General features: G+C 38.4%; 2 protein-coding genes and 1 long non-coding RNA gene across 3 annotated transcripts in view; 2 read left to right on the plus strand and 1 right to left on the minus strand.

Moving 5' to 3' along the window:
* Nucleotides 1–3,868, minus strand: part of LOC140139975 (uncharacterized) — a 50,902-nt gene extending 47,034 nt beyond the window's left edge. The window contains exon 1 of the long non-coding RNA XR_011857189.1: nucleotides 3,759–3,868. This is a non-coding gene — a long non-coding RNA (uncharacterized lncRNA). The remainder of the gene's footprint in view (nucleotides 1–3,758) is intronic.
* The window catches only part of LOC140139972 (uncharacterized), a 130,795-nt gene that overhangs the window by 52,598 nt on the left and 53,286 nt on the right, over nucleotides 1–24,911 (plus strand). The gene's annotated exons all lie outside the window — the stretch shown is intronic.
* LOC140139971 (coiled-coil-helix-coiled-coil-helix domain-containing protein 7-like) lies at nucleotides 4,295–11,948 on the plus strand. Its single transcript, XM_072161777.1, has 3 exons — nucleotides 4,295–4,494; nucleotides 8,350–8,448; nucleotides 9,370–11,948. The coding sequence occupies exons 1-3, from the start codon at nucleotides 4,393–4,395 to the stop codon at nucleotides 9,481–9,483; spliced, it is 315 nt and encodes a 104-aa protein (XP_072017878.1). The 5' UTR covers nucleotides 4,295–4,392; the 3' UTR covers nucleotides 9,484–11,948.

Consider the following 24,911-nt stretch of genomic DNA (forward strand, 5'->3'; position numbering starts at 1 on the left):
TGCATTATTACCTATAGTATGACCAATAGTCACTATATTGCCCAGGCAGGGAAGAATTACTGACCCAACTTTTCTCTGTTTTATGCTTTAAGTCCATGGTTTCCCTCAAAATAATTGTTTTTGGGATGGGAATGGATAAAAGCCAAGGGACCACTACATGTATGCTAATGCTATGTACCCATATAATTCTTCCCTACGACACTTGATGAATTCATCTACCCTGTGCTCAGTCACTGCCAGCCAGTGACCATCAATATCATTCCAAAAATAGCCATAAAACATAATAATACATGTTCCAGTTATACATTTCCCCCAAATTAGTTAATTTTATTTTTAATCTTCCTTGAATCCTGTTGACTTTCTTCTGTTTTTCCCTTCTATTTTTTTCTTTTTCAAAATGCAAATTTCTTCCCCAAAGGGGTAAAATTATTCCCTTCCCTTTGGGGGCGATTTACGGAAGAATAGATGCCCCTGCGCCCAAAGTATGGTCAAACTTCAAATGAAATTTTTCCCATTTTGGGGGTCCTATATAACTGTGTTTGGAAGCAAGATATGGATTTGATTTTAGCAAATTTGAAGTCTACACCCAAAAAACCCCAGAATAGAGCATTTGAATGTTCTAGGGCGTGTAGTTTGGGAGAAATGGCCTCTTTAAGTTGGACTTTCACGCAACCACACACTTTTCAATTAACCCCCAATTTCAAACTGACGCTGTGCGAAAACGAAATGGAGTAAGAGGCTCATATTTTCAGGTTTTTCATTGATATCTATCAATACACAAACTAAGAAAAAATCCACGGTATGGTGTACACCCCTTGCTGAGTTGGCATGGACTGACCGTAGTCACCTTACAGTTGAAAATAGTGTCTGACCGATCAGGTCCCTATCTGAATCGGCCGATTGGCCGATCAATTCCCTCTTTGATCTGCCGATTCGATCACCGATTACCAATTCCCCAATTGTAAACAATGGCTGCCATCGCCATGAGTAAATTTCACCTGTATGTTGAAAGGGTACTTGTACGCAAAGTATTACCATAATTATGTATGCTCTGAGCACAAAAATACACTCCCGTGCTCATTTACAATACTTAATTTGACCATGATTATTCTAAGTTCAATTTACCTTTCCCCTGATATCCGAGTCCGTCGAATCATTCGATCGCCCCATTTTAATATTGTGTTTGTACGTTCAAGTCAGTATTGAGTTTTGCACACAGCCCGTAGTTCTCTCCAATCTGACACGCACATGTGTAACCCGGAAGTGTTGAGTTTTGCACACGGCCCGTAGCTCTCTCCAATCTGACACGCATGTGTGTAACCCGGAAGTACATTGTAAGAACTACAATTGTACATGTGCATGCGGGGAATTACCTGATTATCTCAGCTGCATGCCTGAATCACGGTATGAATGTATGTTTATCGCCTACAAAGCTTGTTCTTTTGCTAAATTTCGCTTGATTTAACTAGTCTAATTCAAAGAAATATACCAATAAATGAATACCTGTTAAGCTTCAACAATTGCTTTCATGATATTGGGTGATCGGTGCATTACATCGGCGGATGAAGGAAAAATCGGCTGATGCAGATCACTACCGATAAGCTAATAATCGGCCCGATTCGAAGCTACCGATCTGATCGGTCAGTCTCTAGTTGAAAACAAGTTTCTTGTTGAGAAAGTAATGTAATGATTTTCTCAGGGTGTGGTACATGTAATATGGATGATGCGTGATTTCCTGCTAAATAACACGAAACACAGAGAACTGAAAACATGGAGCAAAACGACAATGGAAGAACTGTACTTCACAAAATAACAGAATTTATTAATAAAACATGAATCCTAACAATACAGAGACTGTCGCTTTATTGGAAGTCATGTCTCTAAACAAATGGTCGAGCGGTCTAATTTTTGCACAGAAACAAAGTGTATGTTGGTCGTACGTATTTTAAACTCAACAACTCAACATGGGAGGATGAGGCTGTGGATCACTAAAATATAATAACAACAATTACATGATCATCCTGAAAATTTAAGCATTTTAAATAGGTCTAAATTGGGCCAAGGCAATGCAAGTACTATGCCATTTATCAGGTCTGGGACTTCCTGTATTGAGCTGTGTTTGCATCTAATACATTGGTGAGTGCAAACACACAGTGTTTGGGAACAATAGGAATAATTTTGGTTTCATTTATAAGAAAATCCGAAATACACAAATCCGAAATACACAAATAATCAGGAATGTGCGCCCTGTGCAAATACAGCAAGAAAACAAGTCATGTGCGTCAACAAACTGCCCTAGGTCAATGTCTGTTCGTCAGGTTGATGGCGACGCAATTTGTTGCCGCCGAAGTCATTTCACTTGATGAACGTTTCATACCCAAGAAAAAGGTTAAAAGCCTGAAAAAGATAGGGAGACACCCGTAGGCTCAGGGCATTTCAGTAATATATAGCTCGGCTCGGGTCATGCGGGTGGTCTAACTTTAGTCTATAATGCTGATGATGATTGATGGCAATTGCCCATCCTGGATTCAACTACACTCGCTTGCCAGTCTTGTGTACGCCGTTTGTACACAGACAGAGACTGCCATTTTGTGTGTCAATGGGATTTACACACTTAACGTTTTGCGCAGCTCAAACATTTCAACAATTTTTTTTTTGCAATTCAGTCAATTTATATGAAATTGGTACGGTACTCACATATCTGATCTCCAAATCATTACCTTATTATTCTTATTCAATGTACATCCAAGTAAATTAAACTTGGAATTTCTGATACCCTAAAAGATAATTTACAAGCCATCGACCCCCCTACGTCCGACAAGCGTGTTCGGTGATAAAACAATGCAAGTCACAAGATGACCCACCTCATTTACAGCCGGTTTCTGTCGTCAAGTCATGTTCGCGATACAGCCATGTTGCACTCTGGGGTCAAGACTAATCAGTTACTTCCAGGTCACATCAATAACATCGAGTAAACAAAAAGGCTGAAAAAACTGAGAAAATTGTGTCATTAAAAAGTGTTTCATCGTAACGATCAGAAACCTCAAAAAACTTTTTTTGACCGCGCTGGATATGCTAAAGATATACAGGTACATCCATTGAAAGGATATAAATTGGATGGTAAATAAGCCAAATATTCATGTATTGCAAGAAATCTACTCGGCAGAGAATTGTGGCGTGCTCGCAAAAAATTACCGTCCGTGCGAATCGCTGAATCAGTGAATGTGAATCAATGACAATGTATCCCTACTTCTATAGAAAAATTATCAAATTCGTGGACATCGTGGAACATTCAACTACGCTTGTTACTCCGCGACTAATCGTGCTAACTACACGTACAACGCTACTCTACGCGTCCATATTAGCGAGGCTATCTGCGTACAACTGCTTACTACGCACCACAGCCACACAAAAGAGTTTATGTTCCACGATGACATGTCCACGAATTTGATAATTTTTCTATAGATTCAACTATATTTATCACCTTTTCTAACTAGTATATCTAACGTCACTTGATAAAATCTGCGATTAAAGTTGAGAATCGACATTACACAATCATGTTACATTGGGTGCATATTAAAGTGGACCACTTTCACTTTACCATCGTGCACATGCACACTGGCCACCACACATGCATACAACGGCGAACGTGCACACACGTCGAAGAAAAACTGACCGGCAAAAACCTGCAACTTCAACGACTTTGTCTGCAAAAACAGTAACATGATTTATATTATTTTAGCTATAGTATTACCTACCTTGGTCTTATCTCCCGTAGCTGGCCCGTCGATTCCGAGCTGGCCGTGGCAAACGGCAAATATTCTGTATTTTCATGGGTCCTGACGGGCGATAATCGGCCACATATCGGCCATGTTGACAATTTTCGCCTGCAGAATTATGGGAAGGGTCATATAATTTTCACGTTTTATAATTTTTATATGAATTATTAATTGGTAGATAAATGACTGCAGCTATGGGTTAGTATTTTAAATATGCAGGTACACTCAATATATTGTTTAATCTTTTTTCTGTATATGATTACTTTAGAATTTTGAAAACAACTTACTTTTTTATCAAAATCTTAACAACAAATATTTATTTCATTGAAATATTTGGTAATGACCTTAAATGACCTTTTTATTTCAGTCAAAATATTACGGTGGTTTCAAACCAAATCGCCACCCACTTGCCCGTTCATAAGCAAAGGAGCTACTTGAAAACTGGAATTTACGTAGACTTGTACGCAAGCATCCGATTGTATGGTGCAACTTGCACAAAGTTGTTAAAGTATTGCAAGAGACCAATGAGTACGTTATCCAACAACAACATTGCATGGGCCGAGTGCAGTTTGTTTAAGCTTTATAAATCTAACAGATATTTAGACAAATAAAAATGCCAGAAGAAGAAAAAAGCAAAGCATCTCGGCCTGATTCTCGTAAGCTTCATCCAGGTGTCCACAAAATGAGAGATGCAGTCGTCAATCCGTGCATACCGGTAGGTTTGAGATTTCCAAGAACATAAAAACTAGAAAAAGAGACTGTCAAATTCAACAGTCATATCCATGCATGTGTCATTTAGGCCGCTCATTCATACCAACTTTCCCCGGGCCAACTTTAATGCATGAATGTGTCACACACACACACACGCACCCACCCCCACCCCACACACATTATTCTGCATGTCTACATAACCTATCATGGTTAAATTTGCATAGGCCTACTATTCCAGAAAGATACAGCACTAACAACCCGGTACCCCAGGTCAACATAAAAAGTGGTAACCATGTGTGTTCTAAATTTCGCAGAAAAGGGGTATTTTGTTGACTGAAATCTAAAAAAAAAGGGGTATTTCAGTCACAGGTTCGTTTGATCGATGTCTTCAGCCCTACATACATAGGCCCTACTGTGTAATTGCCAAAGGAATCTTGTAAATTCATTCCCTTTCCAGAGATATCGGCAAATATATTCGATTTGTATTTTTTGTCCCGGGTTTTTTTGTCTGTCGACAGACAGAAAATATACAATCCTATGGCTATGGACCATTGAAAATATACGTTTTGGTCCATATCTCGCCAACGGTAAGTCCCGGCGGTAAGTCCGATTTGCGGGAGTACAACAGACACAAAGTAATGTTCATACTTGCACATTTTGTACTTAATATCTATATAAATAAAAGGAAGGTTGCCCATCTTGTGCGCGAGTGTTCTCCGAATTGCCTAGACTTTCGGCTTTGATTTAGTGGTATATTGATCGGTACATATTGCCATTTTTCCATCGGACATTCGTTTTTGCAAAAATTGGTGGTAACTAAGAGAATAACATAAAAAACTGTCGTGTTGCTATGCAAAATCGATCGCAGTGGCATTGTGGGTAATACGGAACCGCGTAATAATATTTCCATTAAAAAACCATACGCAGAGCAACATTGCCCCGTTTTCTGCCAACTGCGAGGTGGCCAAGAAATGATTCAGGCTATCTAGATGCACAACAGCGCATAATTTAATAATGATCTTACGAGCTTTCCGTCCCTACGCAGAGCTACGCGCCCCATTTTCCGCCACTGCATCAAGGTTGGCAGCCAAAAAATTAAGGCTACGACGCGTGAATCAGGTCTTTGCGTCATCACTAAGACGTAGGAAACAGTGGTCTGGTAGTCTAGAGTGGTGATAGTGCCTGCGTGGAGACCGGGTGCAGACAGTCAGTGTACAATTTCATTATTTATTCTAGGCCTATGAATCGTCCGGAGATTGAGGAATATATACGGGAAATGCATTGCACTTTATTTGGTTGAAAACGGTCAACAAATATGATTAAAACCGGGATTTTGTTTTCACGGGCTTTTTTATTGTCAAAACTCAGTGGTAGCGCTGCATGCCGTAACTAACTGGCAGCAGCGTTGGTGTTAGTGCGTTGGCATACAAGGGATGTGACTTCGACGCACGGGCGATATGCATATGCATATATGCATATGCATATGCATAGGCCAGAGAAAAGAAAAGAAAGTAGGACAAAAAGGGGTACTGGGTTTGGTTAAGAGATTACCAAAATGATAAAGGATACGGGAGTAAGGAAGGAACCTAAAAATGAAAGAATAAATAAATAAATAAATTATTCAGGAAAAAAAAGGAAGCTAAAATAATGAGAACAGAATTAAATACAAATGGGAAATCACAAGCTATAACTTAATAAGCAGGAAATATGAAAAATGGGAACAAAATAATAGAAAAAAAACCTAAAGCTAAAAGGACAAATGTAAGTAAGGGTAGATTTATAAAATAATGCATGGGAACGGGGTTCAATAAATAAATAACATGGGAACGGAAAATCACAAGCTAAGCAGCATATATCTATTGGAACAAAATAGATTTATGTAGAAGAAACTGAAAAGAAAGAAAGAATAAAATGAATAAAAAAAGAAAAAGAAAGGGAAGACAAAAAAGATACGGGTATTATACGGGTTACTAAATGAAACGGGAGCAAAATAAAGAAGGAAAGAAAGAAACTAATCAGGAAATATAAGAAAAAAGCTAAAATTAAAAACTAATCAGAAAATATAAGAAAAATGAAGCCAAAATAATGAAAACAGAATTAAATAAATAACATGGAAACGGGAAATCGCAAGCTAAGCAGCATAAAAAAGAAGCTAAAAGGGAAACGTAAGAAAGGACAGATTTAGAAATAATTGGAATGCGGTTCATGGAAACGGAAATTCCCAAGCTAAATAGCAATTTTTAATGGGAACAAACTAGACCCATGTAGAAGAAACTGAAAAGAAAGAAAGAAGCTAAATGGAAATGCAAGAAGGAACAGGTTTAGAAAAATAAAATTTACCTTTTCAATGAGTCTACCTTTTCAGTAATTCCTCCTGTTTTAGTGATCGCTCCCATTTACTCATCTAGCGGGGACCCGCGCGAAGCGCGGGTATCCCGCTAGTATTAAAATATTTGGAGTCATTGAAAAGGGGTGTCTGGAAATCTTCTCATTGAAAACCTTGAAAAAGGGGGTATTTTTTACTGAAAAATCAGTGAAAAGGGGGGTTTTGAAAAAAGGAAGAACACACATGGTTACCACTTTTTATGTTGACCTGGGGTACCGGGACTAACAATAATTTAGGTAACCCAGCAGGCAAACCTTAGTTAACACATTTGCTAGTCAGTCAAATTCGCCGACAATGTCAATGCATTTTTACATAGAAATTTAAAACAAGTGCCCGAAGAAAGAAACCTACATAAATATGTTTTCTATACTTCACTTGACCCAAATATATGATTTTTATGGTGATAAGTCACCCGACATGGAATTTTAGAGGGATTTGGATAGCATTTCCATTAAAAAAGCTGCTATCATAATGAGACTAAGATCTAGAAACACCCCGAAATGCCGTTTTGGGGAATTTTGCTAGCTGAAACTTTTTGATGAAAGTCAATCTTTGACAAGATGTAACTTTGCTACGGAAAGTGCTATGAAAAAATGGTTTTCAGTTTTGGCTTTGTTTACTCAAGGGCTTTAATTTGATATATAAAATGATGCAGTTTGATGGCAAATTTAAATTCACCTAGCATACCTACATCTCAATTCATATATTGGCTGGACTCAAAGAGTATAGAAGCCAAGCTTGTGCGGGGGTAAAGCTGCTTATTGTTGTTGTAGTTGTGACTTGAATGTGTACCTAAATAATTCCCTCATTTCCTTCCAAAGCAAAGTTACGGTGAATTTATGTATTTTTTCTGATCATGATTAGTAATACTGGCGGGTGTCTGCGGGACTTTTAAACAAGTGGAAATGATTTGGAAATGTTTTCCAAGACTGGCAATGTTGTTTCTATGATCCACCAAGCTTGGCCATAAGAAATATTGGCGTTAGAAAATTACCGGAAGTAGATTATTTTCCTTTGTTTTTGGTCACGGCCACAATGCTTTGTGGGTAAAAATGACGTCATTCTGCTTAGAAGTCGCGATAACAGTGGTTCATAACCGGCCAAGCTCAATAGATAAGAAGCTTAGCAAATCGATAGTACACCATTCATACCTGATTGCTCAGTATCGACTCATAACGATCATAGTACAAAGGGAACTGGGTTCGTGAATTCTCCTTCTATAATACCTACCATGGTAAAACTTAATGGTGACTGGTCAGAAATATTTAAGGCCATTATTTTTCGGAGCGATTGCCGAATAGGGTGCAACTCTACTAGTCTTATTACAAGACTGCCCTACCCAACCCTTAACCCTAAACTCGGTAAACGAGGACTGGGCTCAAGTCTAGCAAGTTGCACCCTATTCAGTAATTGTACTATTTTTTTATATTGTGAACTAAATTATTCATATGCTTTACTTTTTTTTCTCAACAGGAATCTGATGCCTCCTATAAGTGCTTAAATGACAACAATTACAACCGTGATGCTTGTTCAGATTATTTTAAAAACTATCAGAATTGTATGAAATTTTGGGTAGGTATTTTATTAAGTTTCTACTGAAGGAACTGCCTTTTGAGGAGAGCGAGAGCAATCGTTAAATCTGCTCTCCTTAAATCTGATACAGGAGAGTGATTTTTAACTCTCCTCTAATAGTTGACCATTCTCTCCAAAAATTACATTACATTCTATTGTAAATGCTCTATACAGCTCTCCTTGAAGGCTCCAGCTCCAGATGAAGGCTCCAGCTCCAGAAGAGCTATTTAATGCTCTCCTGCTAATTCCAAAAGACAGTCCCTGCTAACTGATGATTGATTCATGATCTAATTTAAAATCTAAAAGTTACACCACATTGTTCAAATTTGCATAAATTTCAAGTTGAGCAATCTGTAACATGTAATTCAGAATTTGTAATATGTGGCATGATCTGACCCAATCAGGTCATCATCAACATCATCATCATCATCATCATCATCATCATCATCATCATCATCATCATCATCATCATCATCATCATCATTAACATCATCATCATCAACATCATCAATTCATCATCATCAACATCATCCATGGGCTGTGGATAGGGATCATTGGCAAGTGCAGCTACATGGTTGCTTGATTTAAATTACAAAAAAAATCACTGATTTAAATCAACTTCTTCAATTTTTGATGAATGTAAGTTAATTGATTTCATAATTTCACTGTTTTACTGTCTGGATTTTAACTGGAAAAGCTCATTTGGAAGGAGTAGACTTTTCAATAAACATAACTGATGGGTACTAATCATTTTAATACAACATGTAGTTATTAAGTACCGCACATGTATGTACAGTAGTGGACATCTAAAAACAATGGAAATTGCTGAGAAAAAATTTTGAACAAAATTAAGAGCATCCTCCTCAGCTAATGTAAAAATATTGATTTAATTAATCTTCATATGCCATCTCTCTTTTTCAGACAAAAATTTCTAGACAAAGACGCTGGAAAGGAATCAAACCTCATCTACCACCCCCTGAGGAGAGGGACCAGATTCTACAGGACATGAATGTACCTGAAAATGAAAATTTATAATACAGACTGAGAGCAAGTGTTTTACTCCATGCTAATACATCGCAGGATACCTGAGCCTGCACAGACTCATATCTGTTAAAGTGAAAATTTTTGCACACATAAATTTTCACGCATTGCTGATTTTGAACTTCTTTGCTTGTTTTTTAAAACATGGGCATAAAATAAACATATTCTCACATTTTTATTTTCGCAGTAGCTGATTTGAGCATTTTTTTTGTAAAGCGTGAAAATTAATGTTCAGTGAAAATTTCTACTTTTACAATACCTGATGGGCTACTCCAGTGGTGTTCAACATGTTGGCCACATGCAGCACCTACAATGATGTCCAGTGCGGTCTGCAAAGCCTGTTCGTACTCAAATACAATTATGAATATATTTTTAAACAAAAACTTCAAACTGTGTGAACTTCATGATGCAACTCTCTGGTCCAAATTTAAGGATGGGCCTGTGATTTATCAGAGTGATTGTCTTGTCTTTTCTGTGCTAATACCAGGGTACCACATCCTACACAGTCACACTCTTTTCTTACACTGGACACCCCAGTTTCATACTAATAACATGTATGTATAATGCAACATGGATTGTGTATGTGTATGCACATCAACCTTGGAATGTGGAATATAACTCTGATGTAGTCATAGTCTGGTTGTGTAAAATTTAAGCATGGTTTGTAAATCTGCCATTGTGGCTTGTCGCTCATGGGGGACAAATAGTTTACCCCCTGCATTTTTTCAGCAAGAGCCCGAAATCAAATAATAATTTGTATCTTTCAGCTTGGGCATTAGAAAGATTTGAACGCACATAATGCAAACAGTGCACTTTGAATCAATGTTTGCCACGCTTGTAACAAAATTATCAGGAGCATTTTCAGCAAGAGCCCGAAATCGAATAATAATTTGTATCTTTCAGCTTGGGCATCAGAAAGATTTGAACGCACAGAATGCAAACAGTGCACTTTGAATCAATGTTTGCCATACTTGTAACAAAATTATCAGGAGGTACACTATTTGCCCTCCATGACGACACACAAACATGGCAGAGTCGGTACTCTTTGTTTCTACATGTACCTCATTGGTATGTTGGCATTCAGCAAGAAGAGCCCAATATCATTTTGAGGGTTAAGACGGACTAGATCACAAACAATTGTAATCATGTACTCCTAAACTGTTTTCTTGTATTGAAAATTATGTATTGTACCATTAGATCAAAACTCCACAGGCACCTGTAAGAACTGATGGTTTAACCACCCTCTAAATGGCCCAGCCCCAGTTCTACCAAGGTGCCTTCAGTTGGGTTTTGAAGTCATCCCTATGCCACGGTGCCACCCCTGCGAGAAATCTTCCCCTTTGCCCCACTGTGGGATGCTGGCTGAGTGGCTGCTCTAATACATAAGAATTTCAGGATTTTTTGTGCCCATTTTTGACAAGCCCCCCCCCCTGGAAGTTGCCTTGCATCCCATCCCCCTTTTCCACCTCTGAAAAAGTCTGGGCCACGTCACTAAAGATGTGCAAGAGGAAAAGAGTCAGACCAACCCATATTTGCATTTTGGGAAGTTATATTTTTGCCAAAATTGATTGATTTTGCCTGAAAATGTTTGGAAAAAATTCCGAACATTTTCAAAATATGTTTGAAAAAAGTCATACAATTTTTGCCAACTTTGACAAGCTATTTTAGGGTAGTTTTAGCTTTCAGAAATTGTTTTTAAAATCTTGATCGACCCTACTTGAAAAGTCCGTCCACCAGTTAAACGGGGGTTTTTAAGTCGCATTTCTGGTGAAATTCTGGAAAATTTGTGCAATTCTTTCAGCAGCTCACCAGGATAGGTGCATTGGGCTATTCTACTCCAGATCCTGTGGGAAAATGTTGGATAGGGTGAGTATGAATTTCAAGTGGAATGAACACATTACACCACTCCATTTGAATTTCATACACCCTCTGAGAAAGATTCAACTTGAGTATTCTACAGAGGGAGGGTGAGTTTCAAATAGAGTCGATTAATGTGCTATTTCCATTTGAAATTCATATTCCCCGTGTAGAAGATATTTCTAACACCTTCCACAGGGGTAGTGTAGTTGGAAATTGCAAGCTCTCTGTTTGTTTGTTTTTGTAACTTGTGTACAGATACTGCATTATGACTTGGTAAATAAGACAAGTCGTCATCGGCAGCGCATACTGCTGTATCTTAATAGGCTGCCTTGTGCAATTTTTATTATCAATGTTGTATTTATTGTTATTTTTGCTTTCGTTTTGAATGGACATGATATTGTAATATTGTGATAATACCTCAAAATTAATATATTAAGTTAATTTCACAGTATATTTCATCACAATTAGATGACAATTTATACAAAAATCACACAAGGCAGCCTTTTGAGATACGACAGTATGTGAAGCAGATGACGAAGTGATGACATGTTGACTTCATCAATTTTAAACAAATTAAATTTATTGAGATTAAAATCAAATTCAATGTGGTAAGAGATTTTTTTATGACTTATAGTATTCCAAATACTTCCAGTTAAAAAAAAAAAAAAAAGGTTCGTCTCAAAGCTTGCGCGCGCGTTTGTAAAATCCCACGATTTAACAAAAAACAAATGCGGAAATTTTTTTTTTTATTTCAAAAAACTTTTTTTTATAGTTTTTTCTAGAAAAAATCGGCGAAAATCAGACTTTTCTCTCAAAATACCATGAAAACAAGTCGGGAATAAAATTTTTTTTTAATCGCATTTCACATTTGTTTTTAAATTTCTTGTGAGCTTTGAGACAAACCTTTTTTTTTTTATCCTTATCACATCAGATCAGAGGGGTATGTAATATACTTAGTAGGGAAATGACACGGACCACTACTTTATTCAATCGACTCAGTCAGGGGTAATGTACCCTAGTATGGGGTAAATAGCTGGAAATACACCTAATTGGGGGAAACCGCCAGAAAGTGGCTGTAATAGCCAATAGCAATATGAAAAAATAAAACCTTTCAAACAAAATTGGTTGCCCCTCCCAATTTTTTTTTTCATTCTTGATTTGGGGTCTACTATATAAATTTAGCACCTGATTATGGCAAGCCAATAATTTTTGAACAGTCAGAGAATTGTGACCCTTCCTCCCCACCAACTTTCAGAAACCTTCACCTGCCACTATATTTTATTTAAAGGATGGTTTGATTTATCAAGTGTTTCCATTTGTGGTTTTTATCAATTTTGAACCTATATCCCATCAGCAGAGTTAATAAATCCATGTTGAGGGGTGAGTGACACGAACTCCATTTTGATTATTTTGGGAAAAACAAGTTTACAGAAAATGGTCTGTTTTGATTAGCTTATGGTCATGTATTACATAAAATGGTTTCTTTATGAAAGGATCATATTAAGTAGTGTTTAAATAAGCTAACATTTATTTAATTAGCCCAATAATTATGAACAACACAGAAAAGGACGATTTGTTGGAGATATTTCTTGTTCTGCTGACATGAGAATGGGTTTAAATGGAGTTATGTCTTTATTTTTACTGGAAAGTGCTAATTTTTCTGAAAAATTTATTCTAAAATCTCATATTCGCATAAAAATGGAGTTACGTCGTCGTGTCACTGACCCCTTGACGTAATCATAAAGCCTTATTTACATGGAGACTCTATTGCTTGAAATTTATTTCCGCAAGGGAGAGTCCCCGTGTATATTGGTAATTTTGCCAGGCAAGGCTCCTGGACCTCTGACCTTTCATAGTTTCCTCAAAATAGAACCGGGGCTATTTTTTCAGGACAGTATACACTCTCCAGAGAGTTTTCTCTGGTATGTTGATGACATATGCACACTTTTGTTATGTATTTACCTGGTTATGGTTTTATAGGTCACATAGGGGGCCCCAGATATAGTTGATTGAGGTCATACTTGCTGGACTCTATGTCCCCATGTAAATTGCATCGCCAGGGCAAGTAATCCATCAAAATAAAATTTATGGTTATTATGTAGGCAAGGGTAAAGTCCCCATGTAAATTAGGCTTAAGACACCTTTTTTCAAGAATTTTGCACAAATTTCCGATAGGCCTAATTTCTGACTGAATGACCCTGTTTTTTCATTATAAAAATTGACCATTTTGTATCAACTTTTATATTTTGACCAACATTTTTTCCCAGCCTCACTGAAAGACCCCCTTGTTTATTTTTAAATAATTTTTTTTTAAATTTCTATTCCAAAGTTTTCGGCGACTTTGGAGAACCACTGGACCTATTCTGAAGTGCTAGGATCATTCACAGTTAATTTGAAAACAATTGGAAAAAATTACAAAAAATTACAGTTTGTTATCCTTAATATGCAAACCACTAACTAATGTTTACCTCTTCATCTAGCACATATTATAAAATGCATGGAAAACCAATGCATGTATAATATTGTGATAGATGAAGAGGTAAACATTAGTTAGTGGTTTCCATATTAAAGATAACAAACTGTAATTTTTTGTAATGTTTTCAAATTCTTTTTTTTTTTTCAAATCATCTGTGAATGATCCTAGCACTTTAGAATACGTCTTGTGTTTCTCCAAAGTCAACAAAAACTTTGACATGTTTTTTGTTAAATGTTTTTTTTTTTTAATTTTTAACTTTGTATTGTGCATCATATCAGTGTCCTATCAGTCACGTAGGCCCTGTTATAAAGCCAAAAAATCGCTTCAACGAATGATCGTTATGTACAAAAGTATAGGAAACTGCATTTTTAAAAGCACATTTTCTATGTGAAGGAAGCATATTTTTCAAACTTGTAAAAACAAGTCCCAGAATGTTTTTTCACATTTTTTCAAAGGTTGCAGTCATCAAATATGTGTTGAAATTGTTGCCAGATATGGAGTATAAATCCCTCCTCAAAGTGTATAAAAGCCTAGGGCTTCATTTTCACCTTGTTGTTTTTCTATAAAATGTGTCTAATGTGAAGGGGCTTATAAGGGTTTTTACAGTGTAGAAACCCTCTAGCTTTAGGGGCTTCGCCCTCAACCACCACCGGGGCTTTTCCCTGACCCCACCAAGGGCCCTTAAGCGGGCCCCTGGACCCCCCGCCATCAGAGGCGATACTACGGGCACTTCGCGCCCTACGTTCGCCATGTACTCTGTTTTTTAGGTTTTCAATGTTGGCAGGTATGACATCTCCGTCACTTTCAAAGTCGAATGCTCCTCCTCCACCCGCTGGGGGGTGGGGCGTAGCTAATGGATGTGGCGCCCAGGGCTAAGATATACTACATCCATACCAATATCAGCAGTAGATAGCTACTTCATCCATACCAATATCAGCAAGGTGCTGGGGTAAATATTTAATTACTAAAATGAGCGCAAAGGATGGATCTATGATTGGCTTAGGTTGTGGAATAGCCAGGACTTTTTATGCCTCCACCGGGAGGCATACTGTTTTTGCAATGTCCGTCCTTCCGTGCTTCCGTCCGGATGCCGTATCTTGGGCATGGATGGGCGGATTGACTTCAGATTTTCAGGATAGGTGGGTCATGGTCAAAAACTCTGGCTACTTTTTTTTTTTGGGTGAGGTTCAAGGTCATATACTGAGGTAAAAGGTCATTTGAGGTCAGGAGGCTCATTTTCCTTATTTACCTCTTTCTCAGAGACTAGGGGTCGCATGTTCCTCAAACTTGGTGGGTGGGTGTATCTTGACCCCAGGCAGAACAAGTTTGTATTAGTTAGTGGGTCAAGGTCACCTGAGGTCATGCAGGGGTCATTTGAGGTCAAATTAGCAAAAACTGTCATATGGCCATGAAACTTGGTATGGATGAATTAGAGCCACATTTTTGGAAGGTCATTTTGGGGTCATCCAGGGTCACCCAGGGGTCATCTGAGGTCAAATTAGTAAAAACTCGTATGGGAATGAAATTTGGTGGGTACAGTCAATATATAGAGCCACATTTTTGGAAGGTCATTTCGGGATCATCCGAGGTCATCCTGGGGTCATCTGAGGTCAAATTAGTTTGAACTATCATATGGGCATGAAACTTAGTGAGTACAGTCAACATTTAGAGCCAAATTTTGGGACATCATTTTGGGGTCACCCAGGGGTCATCTGAGGTCAAATTGGTCAAAACTGTTGGATGGGCATAAAACTTATTGGGTACAGTCAACATTTAGAGCCAAATTTTTGGAAGGTCATTTTGGGGTCACCAGGGGTCATCTGAGGTCAAATTAGTTTGAACTATCATATGGGCATGAAACTTGGTGGGTACAGTCAACATTTAGAGCCAAATATTTGGAAGGTCATTTTGGGGTCATCCGGGGTCACCCAGCTTTGTATCAACTTGTGAGTACGTGCCACATCACTCCCTTTGGTGGAGGCATCACGGTCAACGCTTTGCGTCGAAAACCGCGACATCCGAGAACCGCGGTCCATCTAGTTCAGAGGTGGGGGCCAAGGGTTGGTAAGGCAAATATCTTGGGTGGGGGGGGCAAACTTTTACAAAAATGGGCTACATTACAAAAAAGGTCTCCCATGGGGGAACTAGACTTCTCACAGGGGGCAGCACCCCCGGCTAAGCCACTGACTTAAGTCGTTTGGGCGTAAATGTGTGCGTTTTTTATAACGGATAAAAATCTTATGGGGCGTACACCCCCCCCCCCCCCTATAGTTCTAGGATTAAAGCCTGGTATAAACACTTTGACTTGGGGCTAAACATGCTAAATATATTGTAAAATTGGAACATTTTCACAGGTTTTTCACGCGTAATGAAGTGAAACCAGGCCAAATTTATGCCCACCAGAATATTCTGGTCTTTACCCCGTGAGCAGGGGTGTCATTAATGTTTTGTGTCGTCTCTATACTTTCATTCAACTAGAATACGCAAATAAAACGGTCGAAGTGGGCGCTATATTGATTAGTGTTTGGCCAATCCCGCAATTGCAGAAGCATTGTAGTAGCTCTGAAGTCGTTATATAGTTGTATCTGGACTGAAATCGTCTTTGATTTACTTTTTGTCTTTGCCATAAAATCACGCATACACAACCCACACATACACGAGGTGCACTCGCTACTTCAGTAGATAGCTAGGCTACTTCATCCATACCCATATCAGTAGTAGATAGTTATTTTATCCATACCCATATCAGCAGTAGATGGCTACTTCATCCATACCAATATCAGCAGTAGATAGCTACTTCATCCATACCCATATCAGCAGTAGATAGCTACTTCATCCATACCAATATCAGCAGTAGATAGCTACTTCATCCATACCAATATCAGCAGTAGATAGCTACTTCATCCATACCCATATCAGCAGTAGATAGCTACTTCATCCATACCAATATCAGCAGTAGATAGCTACTTCATCCATGCCAATATCAGCAGTAGATAGCTACTTCATCCATACCCATATCAGCAGTAGATGGCTACTTCATCCATACCAATATCAGCAGTAGATAGCTACTTCATCCATACCAATATCAGCAGTAGATAGCTACTTCATCCATACCCATATCAGCAGTAGATGGCTACTTCATCCATACCAATATCAGCAGTAGATAGCTACTTCGTCCATACCAATATCAGCAGTAGATAGCTACTTCATCCATGCCAATATCAGCAGTAGATGGCTACTTCATCCATACCAATATCAGCAGTAGATAGCTACTTCGTCCATACCAATATCAGCAGTAGATAGCTACTTCATCCATACCAATATCAGTAGTAGATAGCTACTTCATCCATGCCAATATCAGCAGTAGATAGCTACTTCGTCCATACCAATATCAGCAGTAGATAGCTACTTCATCAATACCCATATCAGCAGTAGATGGCTACTTCATCCATACCAATATCAGCAGTAGATAGCTACTTCATCCATACCAATATCAGCAGTAGATGGCTACTTCATCCATACCAATATCAGCAGTAGATAGCTACTTCATCAATACCCATATCAGCAGTAGATGGCTACTTCATCCATACCAATATCAGCAGTAGATAGCTACTTCGTCCATACCAATATCAGCAGTAGATAGCTACTTCATCAATACCCATATCAGCAGTAGATGGCTACTTCATCCATACCAATATCAGCAGTAGACAGCTACTTCATCCATACCAATATCAGCAGTAGATAGCTACTTCATCCCTACCAATATCAGCAGTAGATGGCTACTTCATCCATACCAATATCAGCAGTAGATAGCTACTTCATCAATACCCATATCAGCAGTAGATGGCTACTTCATCCATACCAATATCAGCAGTAGATAGCTACTTCATCCATACCAATATCAGCAGTAGATAGCTACTTCATCCATACCCATATCAGCAGTAGATAGCTACTTCATCCATACCAATATCAGCAGTAGATAGCTACTTCATCCATGCCAATATCAGCAGTAGATAGCTACTTCATCCATACCCATATCAGCAGTAGATAGCTACTTCATCCATACCAATATCAGCAGTAGATAGCTACTTCATCCATACCCATATCAGCAGTAGATAGCTACTTCATCCATACCCATATCAGCAGTAGACAGCTACTTCATCCATACCCATATCAGCAGTAGATAGCTACTTCATCCATACCAATATCAGCAGTAGATAGCTACTTCATCCATACCAATATCATCAGCAGTAGGCATATACCTACTTCATCCATACCAGTATCAGCATAAGGTAGTTACTTCATATCAGTACGTGATAGCTACTTCGTCCATACCAATATCAGCAGTAGATAGCTACTTCATCCATACCCATATCAGCAGTAGATAGCTACTTCATCCATACCAATATCAGCAGTAGATAGCTACTTCATCCATACCCATATCAGCAGTAGATAGCTACTTCATCCATACCAATATCAGCAGTAGATAGCTACTTCATCCATACCAATATCAGCAGTAGATAGCTACTTCGTTCATATCAATATCAGCAGTAGGCCTAGGTAGCTACTTCGTCCATACCAATATCAGCAGTAGATAGCTACTTCATCCATACCAATATCATCAGCAGTAGGCATATACCTACTTCATCCATACCAGTATCAGCATAAGGTAGTTACTTCATATCAGTACGTGATAGCTACTTCGTCCATACCAATATCAGCAGTAGATAGCTACTTCATCCATACCAATATCAGCATTAGATAGCTACTTCATCCATATCAATATCAGCAGTAGATAGCTACTTCATAGATACCAATATCAGCAGTAGATAGCTACTTCATACTAATATCAGTACTTGATAGCTACTTCGTCCATACCAATATCAGCAGTAGATAGCTACTTCGTCCATACCAATATCAGAAGTAGACAGCTACTTCATTCATACCAATATCAGCATTAGATAGCTACTGTATCCATACCAATATCAGCAGTAGATAGCTACTTCATACTAATATCAGTAGTAGATAGCTATACTTCATCCATACCAATATTAGCAGTAGAATGAGTAGATAGCTATACTTCGTCCATACCAATATCAGCAGTAGACAGCTACTTCGTCCATACCAATATCAGTAGTAGACAGCTACTTCATCCATACCAATATCAGAAGTAGATTGCTACTTCATCCATGCCAATATCAGCAGTAGACAGCTACTTCATCCATACCAATATCAGCAGTAGATAGCTACTTCATCCATACCAATATCAGAAGTAGACAGCTACTTCATCAATACCAATATCAGCAGTAGATAGCTACTTCATCCATACCGGTACCAATATCAGAAGTAGATTGCTACTTCATCCATACCAATATCAGCAGTAGATGGCTACTTCATCCATACCAATATCAGCAGTAGATGGCTACTTCATCCATACCAATATCAGCAGTAGATAGCTACTTCATCCATACCAATATCAGCAGTAGACAGCTACTTCATCAATACCCATATCAGCAGTAGATAGCTACTTCATCCATACCAATATCAGCAGTAGATGGCTACTTCATCCATACCAATATCAGAAGTAGATTGCTACTTCATCCATACCAGTATCAGTAGTAGATGGCTAATTAATACATGCCAATATCAGTAGTGGATAGCTACTTCATCCATACCAATATCAGCAGTAGAAAGCTACTTCATCAATACCCATATCAGCAGTAGATAGCTACTTCATCCATACCAATATTAGCAGTAGAATGAGTAGATAGCTATACTTCGTCCATACCAATATCAGCAGTAGACAGCTACTTCGTCCATACCAATATCAGTAGTAGACAGCTACTTCATCCATACCAATATCAGAAGTAGATTGCTACTTCATCCATGCCAATATCAGCAGTAGACAGCTACTTCATCCATACCAATATCAGCAGTAGATAGCTACTTCATCCATACCAATATCAGAAGTAGACAGCTACTTCATCAATACCAATATCAGCAGTAGATAGCTACTTCATCCATACCGGTACCAATATCAGAAGTAGATTGCTACTTCATCCATACCAATATCAGCAGTAGATGGCTACTTCATCCATACCAATATCAGCAGTAGATGGCTACTTCATCCATACCAATATCAGCAGTAGATAGCTACTTCATCCATACCAATATCAGCAGTAGACAGCTACTTCATCAATACCCATATCAGCAGTAGATAGCTACTTCATCCATACCAATATCAGCAGTAGATGGCTACTTCATCCATACCAATATCAGAAGTAGATTGCTACTTCATCCATACCAGTATCAGTAGTAGATGGCTAATTAATACATGCCAATATCAGTAGTGGATAGCTACTTCATCCATACCAATATCAGCAGTAGAAAGCTACTTCATCAATACCCATATCAGCAGTAGATAGCTACTTCATCCATACCAATATCAGCAGTAGATAGCTACTTCATCATACCAATATCAGCAGTAGATGGCTACTTCATCCATACCAATATCAGAAGTAGATTGCTACTTCATCCATGCCAATATCAGCAGTAGATAGCTACTTCATCCATACCAATATCAGCAGTAGATGGCTACTTCATCCATACCAATATCAGAAGTAGATTGCTACTTCATCCATACCAGTATCAGTAGTAGATGGCTAATTAATACATGCCAATATCAGTAGTAGATAGCTACTTCATCATACCAATATCAGCAGTAGAAAGCTACTTCGTCCATACCATTTTGTATCAACTTTTATATTTTGACCAACATTTTTTCCAGCCTCACTGAAAGACCCCCTTGTTTTGGTAAGATTTTCCCCACTCCCCAGTCTCACAAAAGACTCCCCTTTGGGGGGCATAAAGACCCCCCTTTTTGGTATCGGTAGTTTCTCACCGAAAGAACCCTAGTTTTGAACTGCTATCCACACATCTCCGTCACTTCCAAAGTCGAATGCTCCTCCTCCACCCGCTTGGGGGGGGGGGCGTAGCTAGTGGATGTGGCGTCCAGGGCTAAGATATACTACATCCATACCAATATCAGCAGTACAGTAGATAGCTACTTCATCCATACCAATATCAGCAAGGTGCTGGGGTAAAAATTTTATTACTAAAATGAGCGCAAAGGATGGATCTATGATTAGCTTTAGGTTGTGGCATAGCCAGGATTTTATCAGAGGTGGGGGGAGGGAGGGTAAGGGTTGGTAAGGCAAATTTCCAGGGTGGGGGGGGGGGCAAACTTTTACAAAACTGGGCTAATTATTACAAAAAAGGCCTCCCATGGGGGAATCAAGACTTCTCACAGAGGGCAGCACCCCACCCCCGGCTAAGCCACTGACTTAGGTCGTTTGGGCGTAAATGTGTGCGGGTTTTTTTTATGACGGATAAAAATCTTATGGGGTGGTACAACCCCCCTATAGTTCTAGGGTTAAAGCCTGCTATAAACACCTTGACTTAGGGCTAAACATGCTAAATATAGTAAAATTGGAACAGGTTTTTCACGCGTAATGAAGTGAACCAGGCCAAATTTATGCCCACCAGAATATTCTGGTCTTTACCCCGTGAGAAGGGGTGTCATTAATGTTTTGACTGAATTTATGAAATGTACACTAGGCCTTTCTCTCAGTGGCGTAGCGTCATATGGGCAAGTGACCCCCCCCCCCATCAATTTGAATGTAAATTGCCAAAACAAGAATTTTAAACAACCTGTTTATCTAAAACTGTTTATACTGTCCAATTTTCCATGTTCTATGTTTTTATTGTGTCGTCTCTATACTTTCATCATTCAACTAGAATACGCAAATAAAACGGTCGAAGAGGGCGCTATTGAATAGTTTTTGGCCAATCCCGCAATTGCAAGAAGGGACTGGACGCCAAAAGCATTGTAGTAGCTCTGAAGTCGTTATATATTTGTATTTGGTCATATGACTGAAATCGTCTGATTTACTTCTTGTATTTTCCATAAAAACATGATTTTGAAAACAAATACACGCACACACCACCCACACATACCGGTACACGAGGTGCACTCGCTTTAAATGTAAATTGTTTAACTTAAACCAATCTGGTTTCCGGCCATCTCACTCCACTTCTTCTTCTCTTATAAACATCACGGAGGACTGGTATAATGAAATTGATAAAGGTAATTTAATTGGATTATGTCTGCTGGATCTGAAGAAAGCATTTGACACCGTAGACCATAATATCTTCTTGAGTAAGCTTAAAATGTATAAAGTAGGTGAATATTGTATTAAGTGGTTTACTAGTTATCTTTCTGGTCGCACCCAATGTACATCTGTAAATGGGACTCTCTCAGACTTTAAAGAAACTGTTTGTGGAATGCCCCAGGGCTCAATTGACGGACCACTCGCTTTTCTCATTTATATATTAATGATTTACCAAATTATGTTTCTCATTGTAAAGTTAATATGTATGCGGAGAAAAAAAAAGTTAATATGTATGCAGATGATACTGTGTTGTACTATGCCTCTAACTCGTCAAATGATATCACGGAATGTATTAATAATGATTTAAAAATTATAAATAGTTGGTTACAAAGTAATAAACTTAGTCTGAATACTGATAAAACTGAATTTATTCTAATAGGGTCTAGACAAAGACTCAATACAATTAAAACAGTGTTAATGAATTATCTATCAACATAAATGGTGTAATAAGAAAGTTAATAAATGTAAACATCTGGGTGTAATTATTGATGACACATTAACTTGGAATGAGCAAATCAATAATGTACGTTAAAAAAAGTCTAAAAGGTATGTTCATGCTCAAACAATGCAGGGCAAATAGTCTCCCTAAGGATATTTTATGTACTGTGTATAATGCTATTGTTCTGCCGCACTTAGATTATTGTAATGTTGTATGGGGAAATTGTGGTGTTACTGTTTCAAAGAAACTTCAAGTTATTCAAAACAGGGCTGCAAGAACTATCTGTGGTGCACAATGGGACACACCTAGCATAGATGTTCGTGCTGAACTTAATTGGAAACCATTAATTGACAGACAAAACTCAAATTGTTTCATTTTAACCTACAAAATCTTAAATCATCTTGCACCTCCTTATTTGAGTCATATTTTCAGTCACGTAAACAATAGCTATAATTTTCGTCAAAGCCAAAGCAATGTAACTATTCCCCTGCCAAGAACAGAGTACAAAAAGCGCAGTCTGTCATATAGAGGTGCTGTAAGCTGGAATGAACTAGAAAATAATATCCAAAACTCTCCAACATTGTATACTTTCAAAAATAATCTTAAAAAATCATAAAGCCATGCCTGTAAGCATGGTATGTATGTAACCATAAGTATCATTTTGGCTTGACAATTAATAATTTTGAGTTTGTAATATGTTTAAGTCTAGATAATAAGCTTTTGTAATTATTTGTTATTTTGTACATGTATGTTTGTTTATGCACGGCCCCAAGGAAGAACAACTTTTGTTGAATTGGGCTTTCCGTGTTGAAATAAAGTCTAATATATAGCTGGGCTACTTCATCCATCCAATATCAGAAGTAGACAGCTATATACTTCATCCATACCAATATCAGCAGTAGATAGCTACTTCGTTCATATCAATATCAGCAGTAGACAGCTACTTCGTCCATACCAATATCAGCCGTAGCTACTTCGTCCATACCAATATCAGCAGTAGATAGCTACTTCATCCATACCAATATCATCAGCAGTAGGCAGATAGCTACTTCATCCATACCAATATCAGCATTAAATTGCTACTTCATCCATCAGCAGTATAGGTAACTACTTCATCCATGCATACCAATTACATAAGCAGTAGATAGCTACTTCATCCAAACCAATATCAGCATTAGCTAGGCCTACTTCATAAATACCAATATCAGCATTAGATAGCTACTTCATGTATATCATTATCAGCAGTAGATAGCTACTTCATACTAATATCAGTAGTAGATAGCTACTTCATCCATACCAATATCAGCAGTAGATAGCTACTTTATCCATACCAATATCATCAGCAGTAGGCAGATAGCTACTTCATAAATACCATGCATATCAGCAGTAGATAGCTACTTCATACTAATATCAGTACTAATATTAGCAGTAGACAGCTACTTCGTCCATACCAATATCAGCAGTAGTTAGCAGGGGCGTAGCCAGCTTTCTTGGTGGGGGGGGGGCAAAATAAAATGTTTGGGGCACAGACGAAAAAAATGGCAGTTGCATCATACAATACATAAAGACTGTATGTCTTCGAGCTTCCTGATGTGCGTGCGTGGTATTTTACACTATTTTTGCCCATTATCCGGCTAAAAAGGGCTTTATTGTTACAATGTGTGCAAATTTTGTAATTTACACTATTTTGGCCCTGAATTTTGCTAGAAAAGGGGCTCCTTGTCCTTTTTCTTTTCCTTTGCCCTCCTGATTTTCTTTCATTTTTTGTCAGAGGGGCACTTTTTCTTTCATTTTTGACAGGGGGGGGCACTCTGCCCCCCCCGCTGGCTACGCTACTGGAAGTTAGCTACGTGCAGTCAAGTTAGCTCAATCGATAAGGCGTTCGACTATGGTGCGAGAGGTTGCGGGTTCGAACCCTGGCGGTGCCTAATACGCTCTCGTGGAAAAATTGAGTTAGCTTGAAATTCCCCTGGACAAGGAACTTATACTGCTTATTTGTCCCGTACGAAATCCTGGTTGCGATGGGTATTTGTGGAATGTCTAGGATGTGCGCTCTAGAAGCAGCAAAGTCCCTGAATTGTTGTTTAATGGTTTGTGGAATGACGTGGGGTCGTAGTGGTCAGCGACAACCTGTAAAGTGTGCTGAGGCTTGTGGACCAACGTCTAGGCGTTGTGCCGGTGCGTAGCGCACTATAAATCACTGCGCATTTTTTTAGTAGATGGCTAATTCATCCATGCCAATATCAGCAGTAGATATCAACCTTATCCATACCAATCAGCAATAGATAGCTACTTCATCCATACCAATATCATAAGTAGACAGCTACTTCATCCATACTAATAGCAGCAGTAGATAGCTACTTCATCCATACCAATATCAGCAGTAGATAGCTACTTCATCCATACCAATATCAGC

This window comes from Amphiura filiformis, chromosome 18 (genome assembly GCF_039555335.1).
Source record: "Amphiura filiformis chromosome 18, Afil_fr2py, whole genome shotgun sequence".
Classification (NCBI taxonomy): Eukaryota; Metazoa; Echinodermata; class Ophiuroidea; order Amphilepidida; family Amphiuridae; genus Amphiura; species Amphiura filiformis.

Excerpts from the sequence above, each read along its gene's own strand:
- LOC140139971 (XM_072161777.1), top strand. The coding sequence starts at position 4,393 with ATGCCAGAAGAAGAAAAAAGCAAAGCATCTCGGCCTGATTCTCGTAAG. Across the intron at positions 4,495-8,349 it reads TCGTCAATCCGTGCATACCG|GAATCTGATGCCTCCTATAA; the intron begins GTAGGTTTGAGA and ends TTTTCTCAACAG. Across the intron at positions 8,449-9,369 it reads AGAATTGTATGAAATTTTGG|ACAAAAATTTCTAGACAAAG; the intron begins GTAGGTATTTTA and ends TCTCTTTTTCAG.